Raw genomic sequence first — 24,044 nt, 5'->3', positions numbered from 1 at the left:
CTGACCACAGACATCCTAGAAAAGAACGTTCACGTCTGTTTATCAACACACCGAAACACATTCCATAGTTTGCACATGCATCACGCAGTTGCCCTGTATACATGCGTGGGATGTCATTCTTGATTTTGACAATTTCCAGGAAGGTCCATTAATCACTGTGGAACATTATTTCTGTCAATCGTTTTCATTCTGTTGATCATACAGTTGTTATTGTTTTGTTTTTAGTCATTTTTATTGTTTGAATTTGCAAATTTTACTGATAAAAATCCGCCAACTTTCATTTTCACTTCTGACCCCAAAATATTTTACTGTTACCACAATAATTTACCCACCTAACAATTTACAAAAATATTACAATTAAAGATATATCTCTAGCTTCCAGCAACATTACTGTAAAAAACCCAATTAACAACCTACCTAAAATTCTATCGTAGAACAACTACGAATAATGCCATGTTAAGATCCCAGCAATATTAGTCAATTAGTAAGTTGCGATTAGTATGATTAACACAGAGGAAATAGAGATTATAATAAAATAAAAATAAAACTCAAAAGGAATATAGGACAGAACAGTTGCTGGATAAAAACATGGTGCATTACATTATCTCACAGGTTCTCAGCCTTCAAATACATGGAAGGTGTTCTGTGAAAAACAAATGTGAAACTGTGATACGTTTATACTACAATCAGTTATGATAGTTTTTATTAATGACAGATATTAAATGTGATAATGTGACGGCTTGTTATATATGACATGGGCTTGTAAAACTTCGTTTTAACAGGTCCTGCTGGCCACCATGCCTTTCAAGAACTTTGTTTCCAACCTGTTTTACTTTTCTTTTTTTTAACAATCCTGTCTGAAATAAGACACATGAATCTTGAAACATAGAATAGCCTCTTCGCACACCCACACTTTTGATGTCTATGTGAATATGATGGCTATAAAAGGATGTTACCTGTCAACAGCTCAGAGTTGTGTAGAAGGTAGGACATACTGGATAACATGAAGTTACAAGAGGCTGGTATCAGATACAGCTCACCCATCACCCGAGTCACTACACACTCTTTGTTATTCTCCACTTTTCTGTTCACTATGTCCAACCCATTGTAACACCCTAAAACAAACCAAAATATGTTATCTAAGTAACACTTGAAAATGATAAACAGAAAACTGAAAATCATGTGTTACACCACTTGAACTGTGTGGTGTTTAGGTTCACCCATATATTGTCTGTTGGCATGCATTGCGCCATTAATTTAATTATGTTGTGGGTAAAATGGCTGTTGCTTAGCTATTAAGATAACATCACAAAAAAGACTGTCTGAGACATCATTCCAGCACAGACATGAAAAGATGAACTATTAAGGGAAAATTTGAACAAATTTCGGAAATAAAATTTCTGATAATAGACAGAAAAAGGTTGCTATTACATGTGCTACATTTCCACTGCTTAAGAAATGATACCATAATGACATTTATTTATGTATGCTAAAATATGAAGCAGTGCACATGTAATAGCAAAGAAAAAACCGAGACCAGCTCATTTCAAAGTGTAAAGTTAAATGAAAGTGTTTTCATATCAGACACTGCTCTATCCAGCAGAACTACATTTCACTATTAAAAACAATTAATAGTCCTCATTTTAACACCAGTTCTATTTTGTACACAATATAGTAAACTAATATTTAATTTTTATTTCAGAATGTCTGCCTGCTGGTACCTTGTCACTATACTATCATCATATCTAGTGTTGGTGGAATTTAGCTCTGTCACCTACAGTGTGATCATATATTCATGTTGCAAAGAATGTCTGCCTGCTGGTACCTTGTCACTATACTATCATCATATCTAGTGTTGGTGGAATTTAGCTCTTGTCACCGACAGTGTGATCATATATTCATGTTGCACAGAATGTCTGCCTGCTAGTACCTCGTCACTATACTATCATCATATCTAGTGTTGGTGGAATTTAGCTCTGTCACCGACAGTGTGATCATATATTCATGTTGCACAGAATGTCTGCCTGCTAGTACCTCGTCACTATACTATCATCATATCTAGTGTTGGTGGAATTTAGCTCTGTCACCGACAGTGTGATCATATATTCATGTTGCACAGAATGTCTGCCTGCTAGTACCTCGTCACTATACTATCATCATATCTAGTGTTGGTGGAATTTAGCTCTTGTCACCGACAGTGTGATCATATATTCATGTTGCACAGAATGTCTGCCTGCTAGTACCTCGTCACTATACTATCATCATATCTAGTGTTGGTGGAATTTAGCTCTGTCACCGACAGTGTGATCATATATTCATGTTGCACAGAATGTCTGCCTGCTAGTACCTCGTCACTATACTATCATCATATCTAGTGTTGGTGGAATTTAGCTCTGTCACCGACAGTGTGATCATATATTCATGTTGCACAGAATGTCTGCCTGCTGGTACCTCGTCACTATACTATCATCATATCTAGTGTTGGTGGAATTTAGCTCTGTCACCGACAGTGTGATCATATATTCATGTTGCACAGAATGTCTGCCTGCTAGTACCTCGTCACTATACTATCATCATATCTAGTGTTGGTGGAATTTAGCTCTGTCACCGACAGTGTGATCATATATTCATGTTGCACAGAATGTCTGCCTGCTGGTACCTCGTCACTATCATCATATCTAGTGTTGGTGGAATTTAGCTCTGTCACCGACAGTGTGATCATATATTCATGTTGCACAGAATGTCTGCCTGCTAGTACCTCGTCACTATACTATCATCATATCTAGTGTTGGTGGAATTTAGCTCTGTCACCGACAGTGTGATCATATATTCATGTTGCACAGAATGTCTGCCTGCTAGTACCTCGTCACTATACTATCATCATATCTAGTGTTGGTGGAATTTAGCTCTTGTCACCGACAGTGTCAGGAGTGCTCACTTGAGGTGCATGGGTCACAGGATCCACTTGTTTATTTTTCCCATTCCAACCAGTGCATCCCCACCTCCTGTCTGTGGGACTGGCAAAGTGAATATAAATGACCCCTTGCTGCTAATGGGAAAATACAGCAGGTTTCTTCTGAAGACTACAATGTCATGTCAGAATTATCCAAAAAAAATTATATCCAAATAGTAAATTATTACTAGTAATTAGCCAATGTGCTCTAGTTATTTTCACTCTGTCTAGAGAATACAGGTATTTTGCATTCCTATTGCGCATGCGCGCGAAGAGTAACGTCCCTTGACAAAATAGACTGAAACTAGTCTATTTACAAATTGGGGGGCGTGACAGACAGGTTGTTATGGACGACTTGAGTAGCTTCGTAGGAGACTTTAAACTTTGGCAACTAACATGTACATATTTCGAATTAGATGGTATAATGGCCGTAGAAAACGGTCCGCTGAAATGTACAGCGGAATGGTTCAAATTAAAAAGCAGTGCAACAACTTGGACAAAGTCTCTGCGACTCGTACCCGAGGGTTTTGATAACGCCAGATTAAAAGACTATCTCGTAAAAAGTATAAACAAAACATTTGACAGATTCCATAGGTTATGGCATCGACAGGTTATGGCATCGATCGATATATATATTTGAGAGAGAGAGAGAGAGAGAGAGAGAGAGAGAGAGAGAGAGAGAGAGAGAGAGAGAGAGAGAGCAAGAGAGAGAATATATATATATATATACACACACACACACACACATATATACACACACACACACACACACACACACACACACATAATAATATACATACATATATATATATATATACTGAACAAAAAAAGAAACTTCCGATTTGTACATATAGTATTTGTTGTGTTAAAGAATTCAATGTGTAATGAAATTATATAGGTAGTATTAGCCTTGAGCTGTATTATCAGGATTCATGAATTTTATCGATTATTTTTGCACTGTTAATCGTCGACAACATGAAATTCAATTTGCACGTGCATGCATGGTTCAACATGTTCCGTGTAGTATTCGGTCAATTTGTTTTACTTGTCTTACTGACATTGTTGTCAAGTGAACAAAAACGCTTCAAAATTTGTAAAAAAATTAAAGTTTTTTTACATTGTAGCATTTTTAACTGTGTGAATCCGTTCTCACATAAGTTTGCGGATGATTTTTTTGTTCATACCTAGATGAACGTAAAAGTAATAACAGACAATACTTATAATTAAATTTGAAATATACTGAGTAATAATAACATTAAAAGTTCATATATATATTCTATTGAGTATTGTCCGAAATATACATATATTTTCTGTATATACAAAATATATATATATTTTTATTTATTTACTGTTTACTACCATATCTAAGTAGAGAATACTAGACCGCCCTGTATAGGAACGTTCTGTACAGAGCTGTCCTGACTACATATATTTTTTATATATTTACACACACACACACACGTTATATATTTTATTGAGTATAATCCGAAATATACATATATTTTCTTTATATACAAAATATATATTTATTTTCTTTACTGTTAATGTGTTTTCCACCATATCTAAGTATACTAGACCGCCCTGTGTAGGAACGTCCTGTACAGAACCGGTACGTTTTGGTCCCTTATGCATTCACTGGCTTCCCTCCTACAAAATGTGCCGAACAAACCCTCGTACTTAGAGTAACATTAAAATCGTTTTCTATGTGAAACGATTACCCCCAAACATTTCCGATATCCATTGGCTGGATATCGATGGAAGGATAAAGAATTTCCCGGACATATGCGATTGGAACAGTTAATAATTGAACAATGGTCGTGGCCTCCCATTGCTTTAACCCCCAATTTGCAGATAGGTCTATTTTGGCGAGATCTCGCAGTTTGCATCCTCGAGTAACTCCGCAACGGGCACATGCGCAGAGAAAGAAGTCTATTACAGAAGTAACCCACAGGGCTACTGTTATAATTGATTAGCAGTAACAAGTTTTTATGGGCCCCAATAGTTAAGCTAACAGACTTAAGGCTGGTAGGTACTGGGTTTGGTGGATATAGTGAAAATCATAAATAGTGTTACCTGAGTCTTCCACAATTAGTGACTTCCTCTGATAAATGCTATTTTTCCAGTCCTCACAGAGTTCTGCCATTGAGTTATCATAAAGTCGTATGTGAGCGGCAGACCGTGCACGGAGGTTGTTGTCAGGTGGTAGTTTACCCACGTGTACCAGGTGACCATGGCATTGGGCCACTTCAACAAGGGAATTCAGAGCCAGTTTTAATCTGCCACATACCTGATGGATTAAAATCTTCAAATTAAACAGCAGTAATAAACAAAAAACCCAGACAGTTTTCTTGTTCCAGCCCGTGTGCCATGACCAGTACATTATGTGCTATGTGCTGTCCCGTCTGTGGGACGGTGCATATAAAAGATCCCTTGCTACTAATAAAAAAATCTAGCAGGTTTCCTCTCTGAGACTATATGTCATAATGACCAAATGTTAGACATCCAATAGCCGATGATGAATAAATCAATGTGCTCTAGTGGTGTCGTTAAACAAAACAAAACTTTTATTTCCCTGTTGGTTCACAATCTTCTTTCTATTAAAAAGGGTAGATACAGGTATTAGTTTTCAGGTGACAGCAGCAGAATCGGCGCCAACTCTGGTGTTTAGCTCAAAATTAAGGTTTCACATTTATCTCCATTTCTTACGAGCTAGATCAAACTTGGTTTACATTTGCAACTATGGATGTTCATCACAATATATATAGTATGTGAGAAACATTTAAATTAAAATTTTAATTGAATTTAAAAAACTAAATAAATTAAGTATAAGTTTTCTTTAAACATGCACGAAGATGGACACAATGGATGTCACAATAAATTTATGGAAGGCAAGACATTTAATTCCATAGACTTCTGGTTTCAGAAAGGTTCTTATTGTTTGATAGTATCATGAAAGAATGGGAAAACCCCACTATAATCTTCAGATTTTGGGGAAGCGATGCTCACATGAGATCCTCATCTACATATGGCTCCATTAATGTTGTGTAAAACGTACGCCACAGAACCTATATCATTACTTACAGCTTTAATGTTGTCATTCCCACACAGAATTTGGTGCTGAACAGATTGCCTCTTCTGAATAAAATAAAATAATCATATTCAATATAGTTAAACACTGAAAAATAGAAGGGCATAGTAAGGGCAAAGCAGACATGAACCGAGTGTGTGATATTTATATAGTATTTAATGTAGTCGTAGTATACAGAGGACAATTTAGCAAATACTAGTTACTATCACATTTATGTCATGAATGAAATGTTTTTTTGAATGTCACAAGCTGTAGCAAGTAATAAATGAAAATATTATATTCATATTAATTTCAGTAAAAGTTGTAAAACTGATACAAATGTAGTGCATCTATAAAAATTTGAAAGATGACAAATTACTCTTTTTCTTTTCACTGGTAATACATGTCGATTAGAATCGACAGCCATTTGTTGTTGAATCTTTTCAAACTGTGTGTCCATCATATAGGTTTGGTGTATAGCAAACAGGTCACTTTTAAAGGCATATGATAGGGTACTTGGCTCAGCCTTATTAGATGTCATGTGTAAATCTTGTAAACTTGTCACATCTGCTGTAACTTGTTTTGGAGTTTCTGTATCAGTAAAAGACATCAGCAATGAATTATTTCCATCCATATCTTCACTTCCATGATTGAATTTCAGTCCATCTGGCGGGCATTCAGTTACAAATTTTGATTTCAAGCAGTTGACATCTATGTAACACTTTGTTTTCTTGTACACCTTGGAAATAGATGCTAGGTGGTCTATTACCCATCCATGTTGATTTTCACAAATGACTGACATTGTTACCATTCTTGTTCAGATAGTAAAAACAAATTTGAACTCTAAATATTCTGGAAAATGTTTTGCAAACCTGTAAAATATACAAAACTATAAATTTAATAGTAGTAATATTATTTATATACAGTCATAAAGTAACTAATAACATAATTACCGTATTCTGTCTATAACGACCACCATAAATGCCACCCAATGCATTTTATTTTTTATTTTACCTGTATATAACAGCCACCTGTTGAATGCGGCCAGTGGTCACTATTTTTTTTACCAAAATGAATGATTGAACCTGCTATAATGGCCACAAAATGTACAATGACCAATGGGTTTTTTTACCAAAATGGACAGCTGAACTTAATATATACATGTATGTATTGACCTGTCCCAGTCATAATATAAAGTTATTTTGTTACTTAAGTTTTAACAAAACAGGTACATGTTCCAGTGCATCATGAATCATATTTGAATCTTGTATCTGAATAATGTTTGTGGGGGCGGGACTTAGCTCAGTCGGTTGAGTGCTCACTTGAGGTGCTTGTGTCACAGGATCGAATCACCTCAGTAGATCCATTCAACTGATTGGGGTTTTCTTGTTCCAACTAGTGCACCACAACTGGCCAAAGGCCATGGTATGTGCTTTCCTGTCTGTGAGAAAGTGCATATAAAAGATCCCTTGCTGCATTAAAAAAATGTAGTGGGTTTCCTCTATTGACTACGAGTCAGAATTATCAAAAGTTTGACATCCAATAGCCAATGATTAATATATCAATGTGCTCTAATGGTGTCGTTAAACAAAACAAACTTTATTGAATAATGTTAGTCACTTCATTTGCAATGTGACTTGTTATTGGATGAAGAAAGCCTCGCATTAACTTACATATATACAGTGGACTCTGTCTAAACCAGATTCACTTGGGATTGATGAAATATGCCGGTTTAGACAAAGTTCCAATGTAGACAGAGTTTGTCCAGAGTTACGGTTCTTGCGATATAGTGATTAAAAAAATACCAACGTAAAAAAAAAAATTGGACTATGTGTAAGAGATCTGTGAAAGCAAGTCTAAGCAATGCTAGTTTCACTTTATGTTCTAAGAAGAGTTCGATACGTTGCCATTTTTTTGGTAGCTCCGCCATTGAAAATTCAGTAAGAGAATGCAAAACGGAAGCGTCATTCATAATTAGTTTTGACCAAACAACAGATCAGTATGATACAATGCAGACCTGTATGAACACATACAAATAATAAACCAAGTTATCTTGATATCTACACCCGTTACAACAGCTGTGGTTCATTGTGCTTCAAACAAGAGCGATTATTTTATAACACTTTGGTGTCCTAATTACTGGGGAACTGCCATCATTGTTTAAAAGGTGACCACTGGCAGACAGTAAAGGTAAGATCGCGTGCAGGTGAAGACAGAGCTAATTACTACATAAACCCTTCATTTGTTTTTGAATTTGCATCCGAAATCCAGAATAGACAGCATCTGGTGTAGGCAGAGTTTTGTTCCTAATAAATTAACTGTGCTAGTTTACACAGATATCTGGTTTAAACAGATGCCAGTTTAGACAGATTCCACTGTATACTCGACTCTTCAACACTGACAGGTAGTGTATCCCAAGATGTGTGATTGCTGCTAGTCAGACAAACATTTCAGACAGTATGCCATAATGTTTGTTCAGCCATGTGATGTCACTGAATTGTGAAAATATTTTTAATGGGGTGTATACAAATGTAAAAAATGCATTTAAAAAGTGTTTCATTTATCAGTACTTGTCACGTGATGAATTTTAATTGTAGAGTGCAGGAAATTGCATCTATGGACAACTAGTTTTCTAAACTTTCAAGACATGCAGCACCCTCCCACCCTCCACCCCCAAAACTCAGTCTATATCAGTGTTCACTCTTCTTTAATAATTTTGTCAGGGCGGGTACTTACAATAGCGTGCCCACAGAAACCAGGCCCGTAGCAGGGGAGCCCAGCCCCCCTCCCAATAATTTTGGCTTTTTTTCTTTTTTTTGATAACCTTTTTGATTACATCTCTACTGAATGTAAAAGTTGTAGAGACTAATGGATCGAGATTAACAGCGAGAGTTACAGTAACGGGCTTGCAAATAACCTTTGAATCATGCCCCCGGAGCCCCCAAATACCTTGCACATTCCGCGCTCGTTCAGTTGCCTCCCCCCCTCCCCCCCACCAATAAAGAAAGAAAGAAAGATGTGTTTTATTTAACGACGCACTCAACACATTTTATTTACGGTTATATGGCATCAGACATATGGTTATGGACCACACAGATATGTTTAGAGGAAACCCGCTGTCGCCACATAGACTACTCTTTTACGACAGGCAGCAAGGGATCTTTTATTTGCGCTTCCCACAGGCAGGATAGCACAAACCATGGCCTTTGTTGAACCAGTTATGGATCACTGGTCGGTGCAAGTGGTTTACACCTACCCATTGAGCCTTGCGGAGCACTCACTCAGGGTTTGGAGTCGGTATCTGGATTAAAAATTCCATGCCTCGACTGGGATCCGAACCCAGTACCTACCAGCCTGTAGACCGATGGCATACCACGACGCCACCGAGGCCGGTCCCCACCAATAATGTCCACCATACTACAGGCCTGGAAACTGAACACATAAGTATTTTGGGTACCAGTATGTATCCGTTTTCACTGAACATGCACTTTTTGTGGTCTGCAGGGGGTAGTATAATTTCTATGTTCTCATGGAAAGAGTTGGATCCGTACTACTCTAGTCTCTAGATCAAAGGCTCTAAAGACTAACCCGAACCCTATACCTAAAACTGCCCATACCATTGAAAGGGGGTTACGGGACACACGAATCTATAAAACCAACAAAACTGGAATGGAAAGAGTTTAGAATGTTACCTAGCCCGAGTACTCTGACTGTAAGAGAGCTAGACGGACATTTTGAGAGCGTATTTATGTTAAAATGTCCGTCTAGCTCTCTTACAGTCAGAGTACTCGGGCTAAATGTTACCATGTGTCCACTTTAGAAACGGGGTGGGGGAGGTGGCTGTGGGGGTATGGAGCACAGGTAACCCCAAACAGAAACCCCGAGTACTAATACTACTATTAATATGTAACATAACTATAGCACCCACAGCGTTGCTGGTTGGGGTGGTACATGTATGGAGTAAATACAGAATACACCAAACCACTATGAACAATGGGAGACAACTCCTAACTTTTACGACATTATTCGTTTCAGTTTATGACACCGATAATGTTTTCACTAAAAACCAGCAGAACGTTGATTGCAACAGCTGATTAAAATGGCAGATTCCAAGCAAAGCTACGTTAACAGCTTGGAATCTTATTTCAGGCAGATGTGTCAAACATACCTAATTCCAAACGACACGTGCATGCATTGGTGGAGTGTTATTGAAGAAAAATATTCCGAGTTAAAAAGGCACTACCACACACTGGATCACTTGAAAGATATGTTTGATCATTACGAAAAGTGGTTTAACAATCTGCGTAACCCCACTTCAGTTGCATATGCAATTTTCTTCCACGAGTAAGTTCATATATGTTTTAAAAAAGAAAAGAAAAAAAAAGAGTACATTTTGGAAGGACTTTACTTTGGCACTGTCACTATAACCCTTAGCCCAGTACTCTGACTGTAAGAGAGCTAGATGGACATTTGGACATAAATACGCCATCATTACAGTCAGAGACCAAGCTATGTATTTTTGGGGCAATTCCCGACAACCAAAAAGTTGGCAAAGATTTCCGCTCAAATACCACAACAATCCTATGTTTGACGTCAAATACCTTTACATCGATCATTTTCGAGTTAACTGATTAAAAAAAAATCCACTTATTAATCACTAATACACATAGTACAGAAAGAAATCCGACAGCACCCAAATTCAGCTACGCTTCGTGACACTCCGTCGCAAGAATTACAAAGCTCGGTGACCTATTTCGTGACGTAGATCACGTGATCGCCCACTGGGCGATTCTGCCTAGTAGACGGAATGGCTGAGTGGGCGATCATGTGACGCAACGTCACGATATAAGTTGGCGAACTTAGAATTCTGCTGTCCGGTGTTTGCCGAAGCTTAGTTGAATGTGGGTGATGATCGATGTAAAAGTATTTAACGTCAAACATAGGATTGTTGTGATATTAGAGCGGAAATCTTTGCCAACTTTTTGGTTGTCGGGAATTGCCAAAAAAATACATAGCTTGGCCACTGACTGTAATGAGAGCGTATTTATGTCCAAATGTCTGTCTAGCTCTCTTACAGTCGGAGTACTCGGGCTATATAACCCTATTTATAAGTACCAGTATTTATAATCATAATAATGTTCTTTATACGTGACAGTGCCAAAAGAAAGTCCTGCCTAAATGTATAAAACAAAGGCTGATTACTGCAGTTGTTACCATGGTGAACTAACTGCAGTTATTACCATAATGAACTAACTGCATTTTTGCCACCTCTGTTCACTAACCGAAATAACTCTTTAAAAATAGATTTATATGTATCATCTGGAATGGGTATAATATCCGCCCTCCCCCCCCCCCCCCCCCCCCTCCCAATTATTATTTTTAGTTAGGGTTTAGGGAGGAGGGGGAGGACCGGGCGGATATTTTTCCGCACTACTTTTGCATGGCGGCAAGACGTAGCTCAGTGGTACAGCGCTCGCTTGTTGCGTGGTCGGTCTGGGATCGATCCCGATTGGTGGGCCCATTGGGCTATTTCTCGTCGCAGCCAGTGCACCACGACTAGTATATCAAAGGCTGTGGTATGTGCTCTCCTGTCTGTGGTATGGTGCATATAAAAGATCCCTTGCTGCTAATCGGAAAGAGTAGCCCATGAAGTGGCGACAGCGGGTTTCCTCTCTCAATAACTGTGTGGTCCTTAACCATATGTCTGACGCCATATAACCGTAATTAAATGTGTTGAGTGCGTCGTTAAATAAAACATTTGCTTCCTTTACTTTTGCATGGGCCAGAATTACCACAAACAAGTCTTCAATATCAACAAGTTACACATGTTTACAAACTACATGCTCTCCCCTGTCAACTTCAGTCAAATAGTTGACACTTCATAGCTGTCTGCCATGAAATAATCACAGTCAAACAGCAGACTACTTGCACTGACAAATTTCCGGATTTTGGACAACCAAATGGGAAGATAACTGTAACCTGAGGCCTTCTTTGGTTTAAAGCCACATGTTCATTGGCGATAATTACATTTATCTGTAGTACTACAAAAATATCAGTAGTTGTAACTGGTACAAAATACATTGAAATAATTGTGTACACAACACAGAACTCATGTTAATTGCTATTTTTTATTTTATTCAGTGACAAAGTCAGAAATTAAGGAAACCACTAAGAGTTATTGAAAAACGGTGGTGTTGTCATTGTGACAAGTGTCTATTTTTGTGATACAACTGTTGTTAATCCATTGCTGATTGACTACAACACAAAATTTAGATGTTTAGAATTATTAGATAACTTTGATGGGACCCCAACCATCTCCCTATTAGTGCATTTTCTGTGGACATTTGTTTTTGTGTAATTAAGAACTTAATTTTAAGTAACTTATCCATCTGATGAGATTAACCAGCCAAAAATTACCTATTTTAACAAAACTTGTTGGGTCAGCATACATATTATTTCATTATGAGGTATTGTGAATAGACATTTTTATCTTCAATGTTTAAACATTTGCAGTTGACCTCAACTGTACAAGTATATTAAAATGTTGGTAATATCAGTCATCCTATTTTTCAACTGGATCATATACATAATATGATCATTATTATCAAGTGGATCCAGGATTTTTTAGGAAAGGGTGCAAGGTTTAAAAAGGGCAACTATAGTACTCGTAGTGTAGATGCAATGTCAAAATTATGGTAACTTGCATTACATAATAAACATCTGCAAAAACATCCAGCTGACCAAGCTATTACATGACCCCACTAATATTTTTATATATTTTTTAAATTTTACATGTTAAACACTAAACAGTGAATTTTCTGGGCATATTAAAATAGGTGGGTACCCCCCCCCCCCCCCCCCCCCCAATAAAACCCTTCCCTTGGATCCGTGGTTGATTATTATATATGTATTATGCTATAGAATGTCAAATTACATTGATTTAATTAATTTAGAAACTTATTAAAAGGGATATACTGGTACTGAATTCATGTACCATATATTTGAGGCAAGTGAATGGTCCTTTTTTGGCATTGAAAAGACATTTGAGGCTATATTAATGACAGTTTAGTGGAAATATTTATATTTAATTTTATTTTTTATTTATACAAATAAAGCAGTGTTTACAGTTTGCCTTTTTGCAGTAAGTATAAATAAATGACAATACCATGTAACTATTTTCCGTAAAGCACCTTTTTAGCATACATAAACATCCTATCACAATATTCTGACCATAAGAGAGCAAGACAGACATTTGGACAGTTATACGCTCTCATTACGGCCAGAGAAAACTATATCCATTCTGCACAATTTGTGCCTACCAAACGGTAATAAAAGATTCCTGCTCTAATACAACAACAATCCTATTTTTGATGATAAATACCGTTACATCGATCATCGCAGTTTTAGGCCCATGGTTTGATGCATCGTTTTGCCATTTGCGTACTGTGGTCCATTTCAATTTTTTAAAATAAAATGGTATATGTATCGGCATTTCCATATCTTGCACTCTGCTGGTAATCCCAATGATGCAGTATTGTATATCGGCCAATCACAGTGCTCAATTCCATTACACCAGACATATTTGCATTGTTAAAATTAATAATTTTCAACCATACGTATGCTCTAGTACTATCCTCATAAATAGGGCAGGACTAGAGGACACTTGAGCTAGGTAGTTAAAATCAGCTGTACATGTATGTCGTGAATCGACTACCTCTGCAGCAGTGCAATTCTCCACAAGATTTGTGAGGCCTATCTTCGTTTTTAACCACATTTATACAACTTCATGTTGAATTTGTCAGTTGTAGATAATGGTAAAAGTTACCATCTAATTTATTTTTGACCCTAGATGGAAATTTATAACGGTTGTGCATATATTTGAAAATACATGTAGTTACATTGAATTAACTATTTATAAAAGTGTTATTTGTTTTTTATTTTCAGCATCATTTATGACCCAACATTGGACACTAATGAGATGAAGAGTATTGAATGTTTCAAAGAATTTGCCAGCCAGGGTGCTCTGGTATGAACATATTTATTTTATATTAATGTTTTTTCCTGTTTTGCTTTAAATTGTTTTATATTAATGTACTTTGAATTGGTATTTTGTTGTTAGTGTTGGTGGTGTTTGTTTCTTTTCCATGTGTATGCATGTGTGTGTTTGTGGTTATATAATTAACAGAAAATGTTTTCACCTATACTAATTCATCATTTGTATATAATGGTAAATATCTCTGTATGTGTTACTAGTAGTAGTTGTAATTAACATCTCATTGTCTTTCAATACGACATAAAACAAAAAGAATAACATTTCACCAGGATCAATGTTGAACTTGATGTGAAAGAAAAATTAATTTCTTATCATGGAAGAAACATAATGACATGTTGATTTTGCAGGCTGGTAGGCATACATTTTGTGGGATGGGGTGTAAAGCCTCTTGAAAGTGTCTTCTATTCTTCTTTTTTTTAAATTATAATTCTAGGAAATTCAGGACTATATTATGGCAGTATATGGCCTCTGGTTATGGTGTTACTTTGAGCTTAAAGTAATTAAGTTGAACCATTAGTTCCACCCTCTTTCAAAAAGCTTATTGTGCATATTTCTGGGCACTATTTTGCAGTCAGAAGATCTTCAAAAAGAAGTTATTGAAAACATTCAGGCCACCATTACTCATGTACCAGAAGTATCTGGGGATAAAAAAGATTCAGATGTTTTGTTTTTTCTTGACTTTGACATGGCAGTATTAGGAAAAGAAGAAAGGGGCAAGTATAGTCTACATAAAATGCTCAACACATGCATTCACTAATGGGTTTTTTTAATAATGTTTCAAACCTCAATGAGCTGTCTTTTCAACAATATAGGACACCTAATAGCTACTTGTTAAAATGTTTTGCTGTTTTTTAAAATATTTCCTCCTTCCCATTAAACTATGTTATAATCGCAAAACAATATGTTAAACTTATATTACATTCATCGCATGACTTTTTTGTGAATGGGAAGGGGGGTGTCTCCAAGCATAATGTTATATTTTGGGGGTGTATGGTCTAACATTATGGAGTGTTACAGGGTGGATGGAGGGTGTCTAATTTTGACAAATAGTGTTACGTAATATTTGACAAGTGATTTTACAGTTAAAATTAATTTTCATTTGACCGTGTGTATTTTCTTTCAGCGTTACTCTACGGCTTTAGTTATCATCATAAGCATAAAGAGTCTTTTATTAAAAAAATAATAATAATAAGTAGGTGAAAAAGAGTACATACGTATCATTATAGGTAATAAATAACTAATGATTCCCATTCCATTGCTGGGTTTTTAAAATGTTTTATCATGATTTAGTGGAACCAATCCAGTATAGCATCTGTAACAAACATGTTTAATTAGCAGATGAAAAATATCTGTAACATTTTTAATAGAAATATTTGCTGAACAAAAGTTAGGTTTTACAATCAAAAACATTCTAACATTCTACATCAACCAGGTTCCAAATATAAATTTGATTGTGGCACCCAAATGCATATATAAATGATGTCCTTTGTTGTAGGCCCAATATCCATAGAAGATAGATTATTCTGAACTCTTTCGTGCCTGTTAAACTCATCTAAAATATAAATTTATGATATTTAACTGTTGAATGCCATTCGTTTGTTAATGATGTTACGTAAAAGTTATGTATATGGGTTGAATAAGTTATTCTTATGTAGCAGGACTAAACTAAACTAAATATATATGACCAATAGGACAAGACATGTGCAAAAGTCCCTCAAAACAAAATACTTTATATTGGGCATAATTATTTTGCACTATACACAACTGGCACTGTTTATTCAGATTACAACAGATATGCAAGTCAGATTCGGCTGGAATATTCTCATTTATCAGATGATACATACAAAGCAAAGAGAGCTCAGGTACTGTAAATACTTTTACTTAGGGTTACTCATTATTATTTGTGTTTGTGTGTCAAAATGGCCCCTGGTCCAAGAAATGTTATTATCAAATTTAGCTCAACATTAAAAAGTGTTAAAAGTAGCTTTAACAAAGACATTTTTTTATTCATTAATTTTTAATATGTAGATTTACTATGAGTGATACCATATCAGATTTTGGTAGGTTTAGAATTTCAAATTGGCGAATTCTTGTTTGCCTTAGCTTAGTCCCCTACTGTTTTTTTGGACAATGTCTTGAGATATTGAGCTGAAATTTTGTTTATAGCTTTATCATATTCCATTGCTGATCAAGTTTGACTATCATGGTGATCTACCCATTTTTGACAGTTGTGGCCCTTGAATGTAGAAGATATGGAAATTAGTTTTTTGAATTAAACACCCCCCCCCCCCCCCCCAGTGCCTCAAGATATTGAGCTGACATTTTGTGTATGGCTTTATAATGTGCTATAATAGATCAGGTTTGACTTTAATAACGATTTACCCATTTTTGACAGAGTTATAACCTTTGAACCTAGAAGATTTGAAAATTTTATTTTCAGACATTCTGTTTGCAATGCCTCAAATATATTGAGGTGAAATTTTTTTTACATAGCTTTATCAAATACTATTACAGATCACGTTTGATTTTCAGGATGATTTACTCATATTTGACAGAGTTATGGCCCTTGAACTTATGAGATGCGAAAATTTGTTTTCCGCAACTTTTTTTCGGCAATGCCTCAAGATATTGAGCTGAAATTTTGTGAATACTGTATCATGTTCTGTTATGAAATATACCGGCCTCGGTGGCGTCGTGGCAGGCCATCGGTCTACAGGCTGGTAGGTACTGGGTTCGGATCCCAGTCGAGGCATGGAATGTTTAATCCAGATACCGACTCCAAACCCTGAGTGAGTGCTCTGCAAGGCTCAATGGGTAGGTGTAAACCACTTGCACCGACCAGTGATCCATAACTGGTTCAACAAAGGCCATGGCTTGTGCTATCCTGCATGTGGGAAGCGCAAATAAAAGATCCCTTGCTGCCTGTCGTAAAAGAGTAGCCTATGTGGCGACAGCAGGTTTCCTCTAAAAAAATCTGTTGGGTCCTTAACCATATATCTGACGCCATATAACCGTAAATAAAATGTGTTGAGTGCGTCGTTAAATAAAACACTTCTTTCTGTTACGAAATACGTTTGACTTTCATGACAATTTACTAAATTTTCACAGAATTAGGAGATGTGATAATTTGTTTTCCAAACTTTTTTTTTTTTTTTCAATGCTTGAAGATATTGTGATGAAATTTTGTATATTACTGTATCATGTACTGTTACAGATTACATTTTATTTTCATGGCAATTTACCCATTTTTCACAGAGTTATGGCCCTTAAACTTAGGAGATATGACAATTTGTTTTCCAAATGTTTTTCCAATTCCTGAAAATATTGAGATTTTTTTTTGCATATTGCTTTACTGTTACAGATAAAGTTTCACTTTCATGGTGATTTACCCATTTTTTAATAGAGTTATGGCCCTTGAACTTAGGAGATATGAAAATGGCCGGTAGGGGACATGTGCTGCTTTACTGATTAATGATAGTTGTGGTATAAAATCCTGCAAATATATATATTCAGTACTGTCCAAATCATGATCTGCTTACCCAATAGGCACACACATCACCACCTGTTATGTCATTGCTTGTTGTAGTGACTTACAAAATAGTTCCTTATTTATCAAAATAATAAAAAATTCGGAAATGCTTTTTGAAATCTTTGATGATTACAAATAGATTGACCTCTGTAGTATTTAAATAACCGTTTGGTTTGAAGTTACTTGTTATTAGTCCCCGAACGGTCCAACTGGAGGGTACTATACACACGGTTTTCTGATTGTCGCCCAGTAGTTTAAGACGTTGTCTATAGATGGTGTAACTGTATGGGCATCATTAAGGGAGTGAAATTCACACAATAATATGTGAGGGTATTTATGACTTTCTTGGAATTTTTATGAAAGCAAAGTCAATATCTCGGATAATTCAACCTCATTTAAAGATTGTACATTCATATCAAAGTTGGTGGAAGTCTGTTAATCATTAAAAACATAAATAATAAAGCACCTGTATATACCAATACAGTCGTATGCTACAGGTCTCTGTTCTTCATTTGAAAATAAAATGCCCCTTTACTCATGAATAAGACCACCCCCTACTAGGCTAATAATGATTGGTTCACCCCCTGGGCATATTCCCGGTCAAATACGGTAATCATCCACAGTATGCAACACTAAATTGCCCCAAACAAGTACAAACAAATAAAGCTAGTAGGGGGGACAGGGTGGTTCTGATAGACCCATCCCCACCCCACCCCTGGCCATACCGGGGTTTTTATAAATGGGGGGGGGGTCACAAATTGTAAAAAGGGCTATTTAAGGATGTTGAAGGCAAATAATCCAAGTTCCCTTTGAAAACCGGGAATATAGGTGGGGGGGGGGGGGGGGGGGTCATCTCAGGCTAAAATATTCTTTTACAGTATTCTTTTAAACTATACATATAAGTGTCCAGGGAAAATGTAGACACAAGGGTTTGTTAAGTTTATATTTGAACCTCCCTCAGGTCCAGACAACGTTACTACCCTGCAAAGGAGAAAGGAAATCAAATTATATTTTATGACATATGCAGGGTGTGCACTTAACAGTCGCCCAATCGCCCATGGCGAGTCAGAATAGCGTCGGGTAAGTCAAAACCGTATCCACATATATTGTACTATGTATCAAAATGCAAATAACTAATGTTTGTAAGAGATCGGAAAGTTATTTTTTATTTATTGTTTTCAACTGGTTTGTTATTAGTATCTGCGGAACCAAATCCATATATGACATAATAACAACCACTTCCCCAGTTTATCGAACAGTCTAAAACCATTCGGAATGCCTCAGCCGGTTTTGATTATGTATTCGGAAAACCATGACCACATAAATGTATTTGTATGTTCAGTCGGAACACCTAGGCCATGTCCGTCTTTACTTTCCATATAGTTACAATCGGAACAACTCGTCACATTCCTCTATGCTACGTTCCACAGAAAGATTTTGTTACGAGCCTGAGGTTTTCCGAAGTTACATTGTGTTAGTATGTTTTCGTTTCTTATGGAATATACTGAGTCTACTATACCAACGACCCAATCATCACTGCGAACGATGTCAACATAGATTGCTGTCAGCTTAGTATTTTTTAATTCCTTGTCATATGACCATGATTATTAATAGCACCTTATTCATTCCAAGACCAAGCCTTGGTAAAACATTCCAGATGTTTGATTTGTGTGGGTCCCGTGACAACATAATAATTATAATTTAATTTTGTAATACAATTAAAACAAGTTCTGTTTCCTTCTTTTGTGTTGTTATTATTGTTTGTATGATATGATAACATGTTTCTAAAGTGCAATTTAAGTAAGTTCTTTTTCTTGAATGAAATTCGGTCGCGGGCCATTCAAAAGTTGTATGGACGAGTCAAAGTGTTGCTGTGAGTGGCCTGATTGGCCAGTCAAAAAAATCCCAAGTACATACCCTGCATATGTTTATATTATTCACTGTGCTTTTTGTATTCACATATATATGTGATTGATTAATGCACTCCCAGCAACTTTGATATGATTCTACAATCTTTAAATGAAATTGAATTATGCGACATGTTGGTTTTTGCTTTCACAAAATGTACAAAAAAGGTCATAAATATTGAAAATGCTCCCAGATGCAATGCTTTCACATGTTAATATTGTGTGAATTTCACTCCTTTAATGGCGGACCGATAACATAATTCTAAACATGACTGCGTACAGTTCTTTGACGTCACTGACCAATAAACCTGTTTAATGTTCTGACCCACATATAGTTTTCTGGATGGGTTTTTTCACAATGCCATGAGATATTGAGCTGAAATTATGTGTATAGCTAACTTAGGTGTTTTCTAGACTTTTTTGTATGCAATATCTCAAGATATTAAGCTGAAATTTTGTGTATAGCTTTATCTTGTGTTACAGATAAGTTTGACTTTCATGGCAATTTACCAATTTTTCACACAGAGTTATGCAGTGTTCGAGATTAAAAGTTTTGAGCAGTATCCCAGTTGGATACTAACAATTCAAAATCTGGTATCCCACCTGAAAATTTAGTATCCCACTTAAATGAAATTCATAAATAACATTGGCAAAATTGGCAAAAAGATTTGCTGCATCTATTTTTGCGTAATACTGACATAAATTAATATTTAGCAGTAATTCAGTGTTTTTGACATTACTAATGATAAACCTACCTGTATCAAATTTTCTGCAGATGTGGACTCAATATCTCAAATAAAATTTGAAGGGAGGGAACATCCAACAAAAACAATAGCCATTTAGCGGTTCCCAGCATTAGACTGGGTACAAGTTGGGGGAGATATTGTTACGGCATAGCATTAGACTGAGTAAGAGCTCAAAAATACTGTTACTTAACTTCACCAGTAAATGACGACTTTCACGGTTTCAGCAAAAAATAAAAATGCAGGATTAAAAAAAACAAGAACCTTATATGGTATCCTGGTGGGATACTGGGTTCTTGAAGTCTGGTATCCAAAATTAAATTCTGGTATCCCCGGGATACCGAGATACCGTTAATCTCGAACACTGGTTATGGCTCTTGAATTTAGGAAATATGAAAAATTGTTGAGCCCGGTAAGGGACATGTATTGCTTTAGCAGTAATCTCAGAATGCTTGTTTTTAATACTAACTGATACCAACTGTGCAAGTAGAAAACTGCCACTTGTATATAACTGTAAAATGAGACAGTGGTCTGGCATAAGGGTGGCTATGTGAAAACTTTCAAGGTCAGCATATGTTGATCTTTTGTAAAGTATCAGTCATGTAGCTCTATACATAAATATACATGTATCTGTTTACATTGTTTTAGGTGCTGGAAGGTTTTCTTTCTAGAGAACACATTTTCACTACAAAAGAGTTTCAAAAGCAGTATGAAGCCCAAGCAAGAAAAAATATTTGCAATGAAATTTCTCAATTACGAACTTAATAATTAACATATTGAATCGGGGTTCATCCGGGTCATGAAAATCCTGGAAAGTCATGGACTTAGCAAATGACATTTTCCAGGTCTGGAAAGTTATGAAATTTCCAAGAAAGTCATTGAAAATGATACATGTTTTTTAAGAATCCTCATTTAAAATAACACAACAAGAGAAACTGTTTGTACCACACATTGTGAAATTATGTTGATGACTGGAAAAATTCTAAAAACTGTCAAGAAGAATGCAGAAATTTTGTACACATGTAACTAAGTGTATGAAAGAAAGAAATGTTTTATTTAATGACGCACACAACACATTTTATTTACGGTTATATGGCGTCAGACATATGGTTAAGGACCACACAGATTTTGAGAGGAAACCCGCTGTCGCCACTACATGGACTACTCTTCCGATTAGCAGCAAGGGATCTTTTATTTGCGCTTCCCACAGGCAGGACAGCACAAACCATGGCCTTTGTTGAACAAGTTATAGATCACTGGTCGGTGCAAGTGGTTTACACCTACCCATTGAGCCTTGCGGAGCACTCACTCAGGGTTTGGAGTCGGTATCTGGATTAAAAATCCCATGCCTCGACTGGGATCCGAACCCAGTACTACCAGCCTGTAGACCGATGGCCTACCACGACGCCACCGAGGCCGGTCCTAAGTGTATGAATGCTATGTCAACTGTAACTTTACAGTGAAACTACGTATGTAATGTGCTCCTTAACTGTAATTTTACAGTGGAACTACGTCCGTAATGTGCTCCTTAACTGTAACCTTACAGTGGAACTACGTCCGTAATGTGCTCCCTAACTGTAACCTTACAGTGGAACTATGTCCGTAATGTGCTCCTTAACTTTACAGTGGAACTACGTCAGTAATGTGCGCCTTAACTATAACCTTACAGTGGAACTATGTCCGTAATGTGCTCCTTAACTGTGACCTTACAGTGGAACTACGTCCGTAATGTGCTCCTTAACTGTAACCTTACAGTGGAACTATGTCCGTAATGTGCTCCTTAACTGTAACCTTACAGTGGAACTATGTCCATAATGTGCTCCTTGACCTTACAATGGAACTACATTAGTAATGTGTACCTTAACTATAACCTTACAGTGGAACTATGTTTATAATGTGCTCCTTAACTGTGACCGTACAGTGGAACTACGTCCGTAATGTGCTCCTTAACTATAACCTTACAGTGGAACTACGTTCGTAATGTGCTCCTTAACTGTAATCTTACAGTGAAACTATGTCCGTAATGTGATCCTTAACTATAACCTTACAGTGGAACTGTTTATAATGTGCTCCTTAACTGTGACCTTACAGTGGAACTGCGTCCGTAATGTGATCCTTAACTATAACCTTACAGTGAAACTATGTCCGTAATGTGATCCTTAACTATAACCTTACAGTGAAACTATGACTGTAACATGTTTGTTGACAGTAATCGTACATGGAACTATGAGACTGTAACATTTGTGGACAGTGTGGCTCAAAATAAATAAAACAGATATTTTTACTAGTAGTTGTGTTGCTTATTTGGCTGTATTTACAATGGTTCTCCAAAACGATGTCATGTTTACCCCTTCTACTATGTATTTTTGCATAGTATTATCTTCAAGTCAGTATTTACTACAGGCCTCTCACATCATTAGTCACACAATCACTAGTATAGCCATTCTACAGTCCAGTTAGTATGTTTTGGAACTCATAGCGAGATTTCATTGACCAATCAAATTGCAATTGAGATTTGACGGTCCATAGGATCAATCACCTAGAGTGGATGCTCTAGATTATTTCACAAGACTGTTCCATCACTGGTACATCAATTAGTATGGTGTGGCATTCTTTGGATAAATCTCTATATACTGCAAATTGGAAGGAGTATAGCTGCTGTGATGGTATCAAATTACCTAATTCTCTAGACCCATGGTCACAATTTCCATATTTGTACTCACCAATTAAACTGATGGTTTTGTTCTCAAACTATTCATGATTTGATTATCAAATGGATTATTGATTTGTATTTTATCGTAATCAGTATATTAAGACTGATAATCACATTACTTAGCAACGGAACTTGGATGGAATACAACTGATGGTAAATGGTTTTACAGTTCATTTTCTGCACTCTTTCTTTTTTAAAAGTGTTACCTTGTTTAGTGTAATACTTCATACTAAATTAAGTAGGTTGTTAGTATGAATTTTATCTTAGCAACCTAGTAATTGCAAGTACTGGTATTTTCACTTGACTACATTATCAGTACATGTATATCTAGTGGTAGAAAAAAATAAGGGAATACTTGGTCTTGTCGACAAACTTTCATTGACCAAGTGTAATAATGTGTGTATAAAATACAAAGATGTAATGTGGGAATGAACATCTGGAACACAGTTAACTTGTCGATACTGGTATGGATGAGGTGTTTAGTTGCTGTTACTATTTACATGATCCCTTATTTAGCTGTCAGCTTAGTGCTTACCTGAAGTGCTTGTGTCACAGGATCAAACCACCTCGGTGGATCCATTCAAATGATTGGGTTTTTTCTTATTCCAACCAGTGCACCACAACTGGTCAAAGGCCGTGGTATGTGCTTTCTTGTCTGTGGGAAAGTGCATATAAAAAATCCCTTGCTGCTAATGGCCAAGTCAAAATTACCAAATGTTTGACATCATGCTCTAGTGGTGTTATTAAACAGAACAAACTTTTATTTTATTTCTTTCCATCACTCAGTATATTTTATTCTCTGTCAAAAGAAAGGAATATTTCTTTAAAACATCACAGCACATCACTACTGGTTGGTGTTTAATATATGGTTACTGTGACATTTGTCAATTATAGAGAGACAACTGCTGTACCCTTATAGGCTACTCTTACTGATAAAGCAACAAGGGATCCACATATGTACTTTCCCACAGGCAGAACAGTACATACCATAGCCAATTGTGGGGCATTGCCTCGGGAGGATAGTGGGTGGAAACCGAATCCACTGTGGGTAATTGACTGCACCTCGAACAAGCACTCTG

At 36.4% G+C, this 24,044-nt stretch overlaps 2 protein-coding genes across 5 annotated transcripts in view; one reads left to right on the top strand and one right to left on the bottom strand.

Moving 5' to 3' along the window:
* LOC121374348 (N(6)-adenine-specific methyltransferase METTL4-like) overlaps positions 1-10,012 on the bottom strand; it is a 30,234-nt gene extending 20,222 nt beyond the window's left edge. For 2 of the 4 annotated variants that reach the window (XM_041501423.1, XM_041501426.1), the window contains exons 1-5: positions 9,825-9,958; positions 6,400-6,892; positions 6,035-6,088; positions 5,027-5,240; positions 957-1,115 (exon numbers count right to left, since the gene is read on the bottom strand). In XM_041501423.1, coding sequence (XP_041357357.1) covers positions 957-1,115; positions 5,027-5,240; positions 6,035-6,088; positions 6,400-6,831 — 859 coding nt within the window. In that variant the 5' untranslated portion in view covers positions 6,832-6,892; positions 9,825-9,958. Of the gene's footprint in view, positions 1-956; positions 1,116-5,026; positions 5,241-6,034; positions 6,089-6,399; positions 6,893-9,824 lie in introns of all 4 variants that reach the window. The other 2 variants (XM_041501425.1, XM_041501424.1) reach the window with 2 other exon arrangements.
* Positions 10,013-10,070: 58 nt separating this feature from the next.
* On the top strand, positions 10,071-21,403 carry LOC121374645. The gene is made up of 5 exons (XM_041501752.1): positions 10,071-10,364; positions 13,965-14,046; positions 14,645-14,819; positions 15,856-15,935; positions 20,901-21,403. Exons 1-5 carry the CDS (start codon positions 10,120-10,122, stop codon positions 21,015-21,017), a joined length of 699 nt encoding a protein of 232 aa, XP_041357686.1. The 5' UTR covers positions 10,071-10,119; the 3' UTR covers positions 21,018-21,403.
* Positions 21,404-24,044: the final 2,641 nt, after the last annotated feature.

Source organism: Gigantopelta aegis, chromosome 6, assembly GCF_016097555.1.
Source record: "Gigantopelta aegis isolate Gae_Host chromosome 6, Gae_host_genome, whole genome shotgun sequence".
NCBI lineage: Eukaryota > Metazoa > Mollusca > Gastropoda > Neomphalida > Peltospiridae > Gigantopelta > Gigantopelta aegis.
This window is presented reverse-complemented; position numbering and strand designations above follow the sequence as displayed.

What these genes read in the sequence shown, in the direction of transcription:
- LOC121374645 (XM_041501752.1), top strand. Translation starts at nt 10,120, where the DNA reads ATGGCAGATTCCAAGCAAAGCTACGTTAACAGCTTGGAATCTTATTTC. An exon ending in TATGCAATTTTCTTCCACGA is followed by an intron (nt 10,365 to 13,964) that starts GTAAGTTCATAT and finishes TTTTATTTTCAG; the next exon opens with CATCATTTATGACCCAACAT. An exon ending in ACATAAAATGCTCAACACAT is followed by an intron (nt 14,820 to 15,855) that starts GCATTCACTAAT and finishes CTGTTTATTCAG; the next exon opens with ATTACAACAGATATGCAAGT.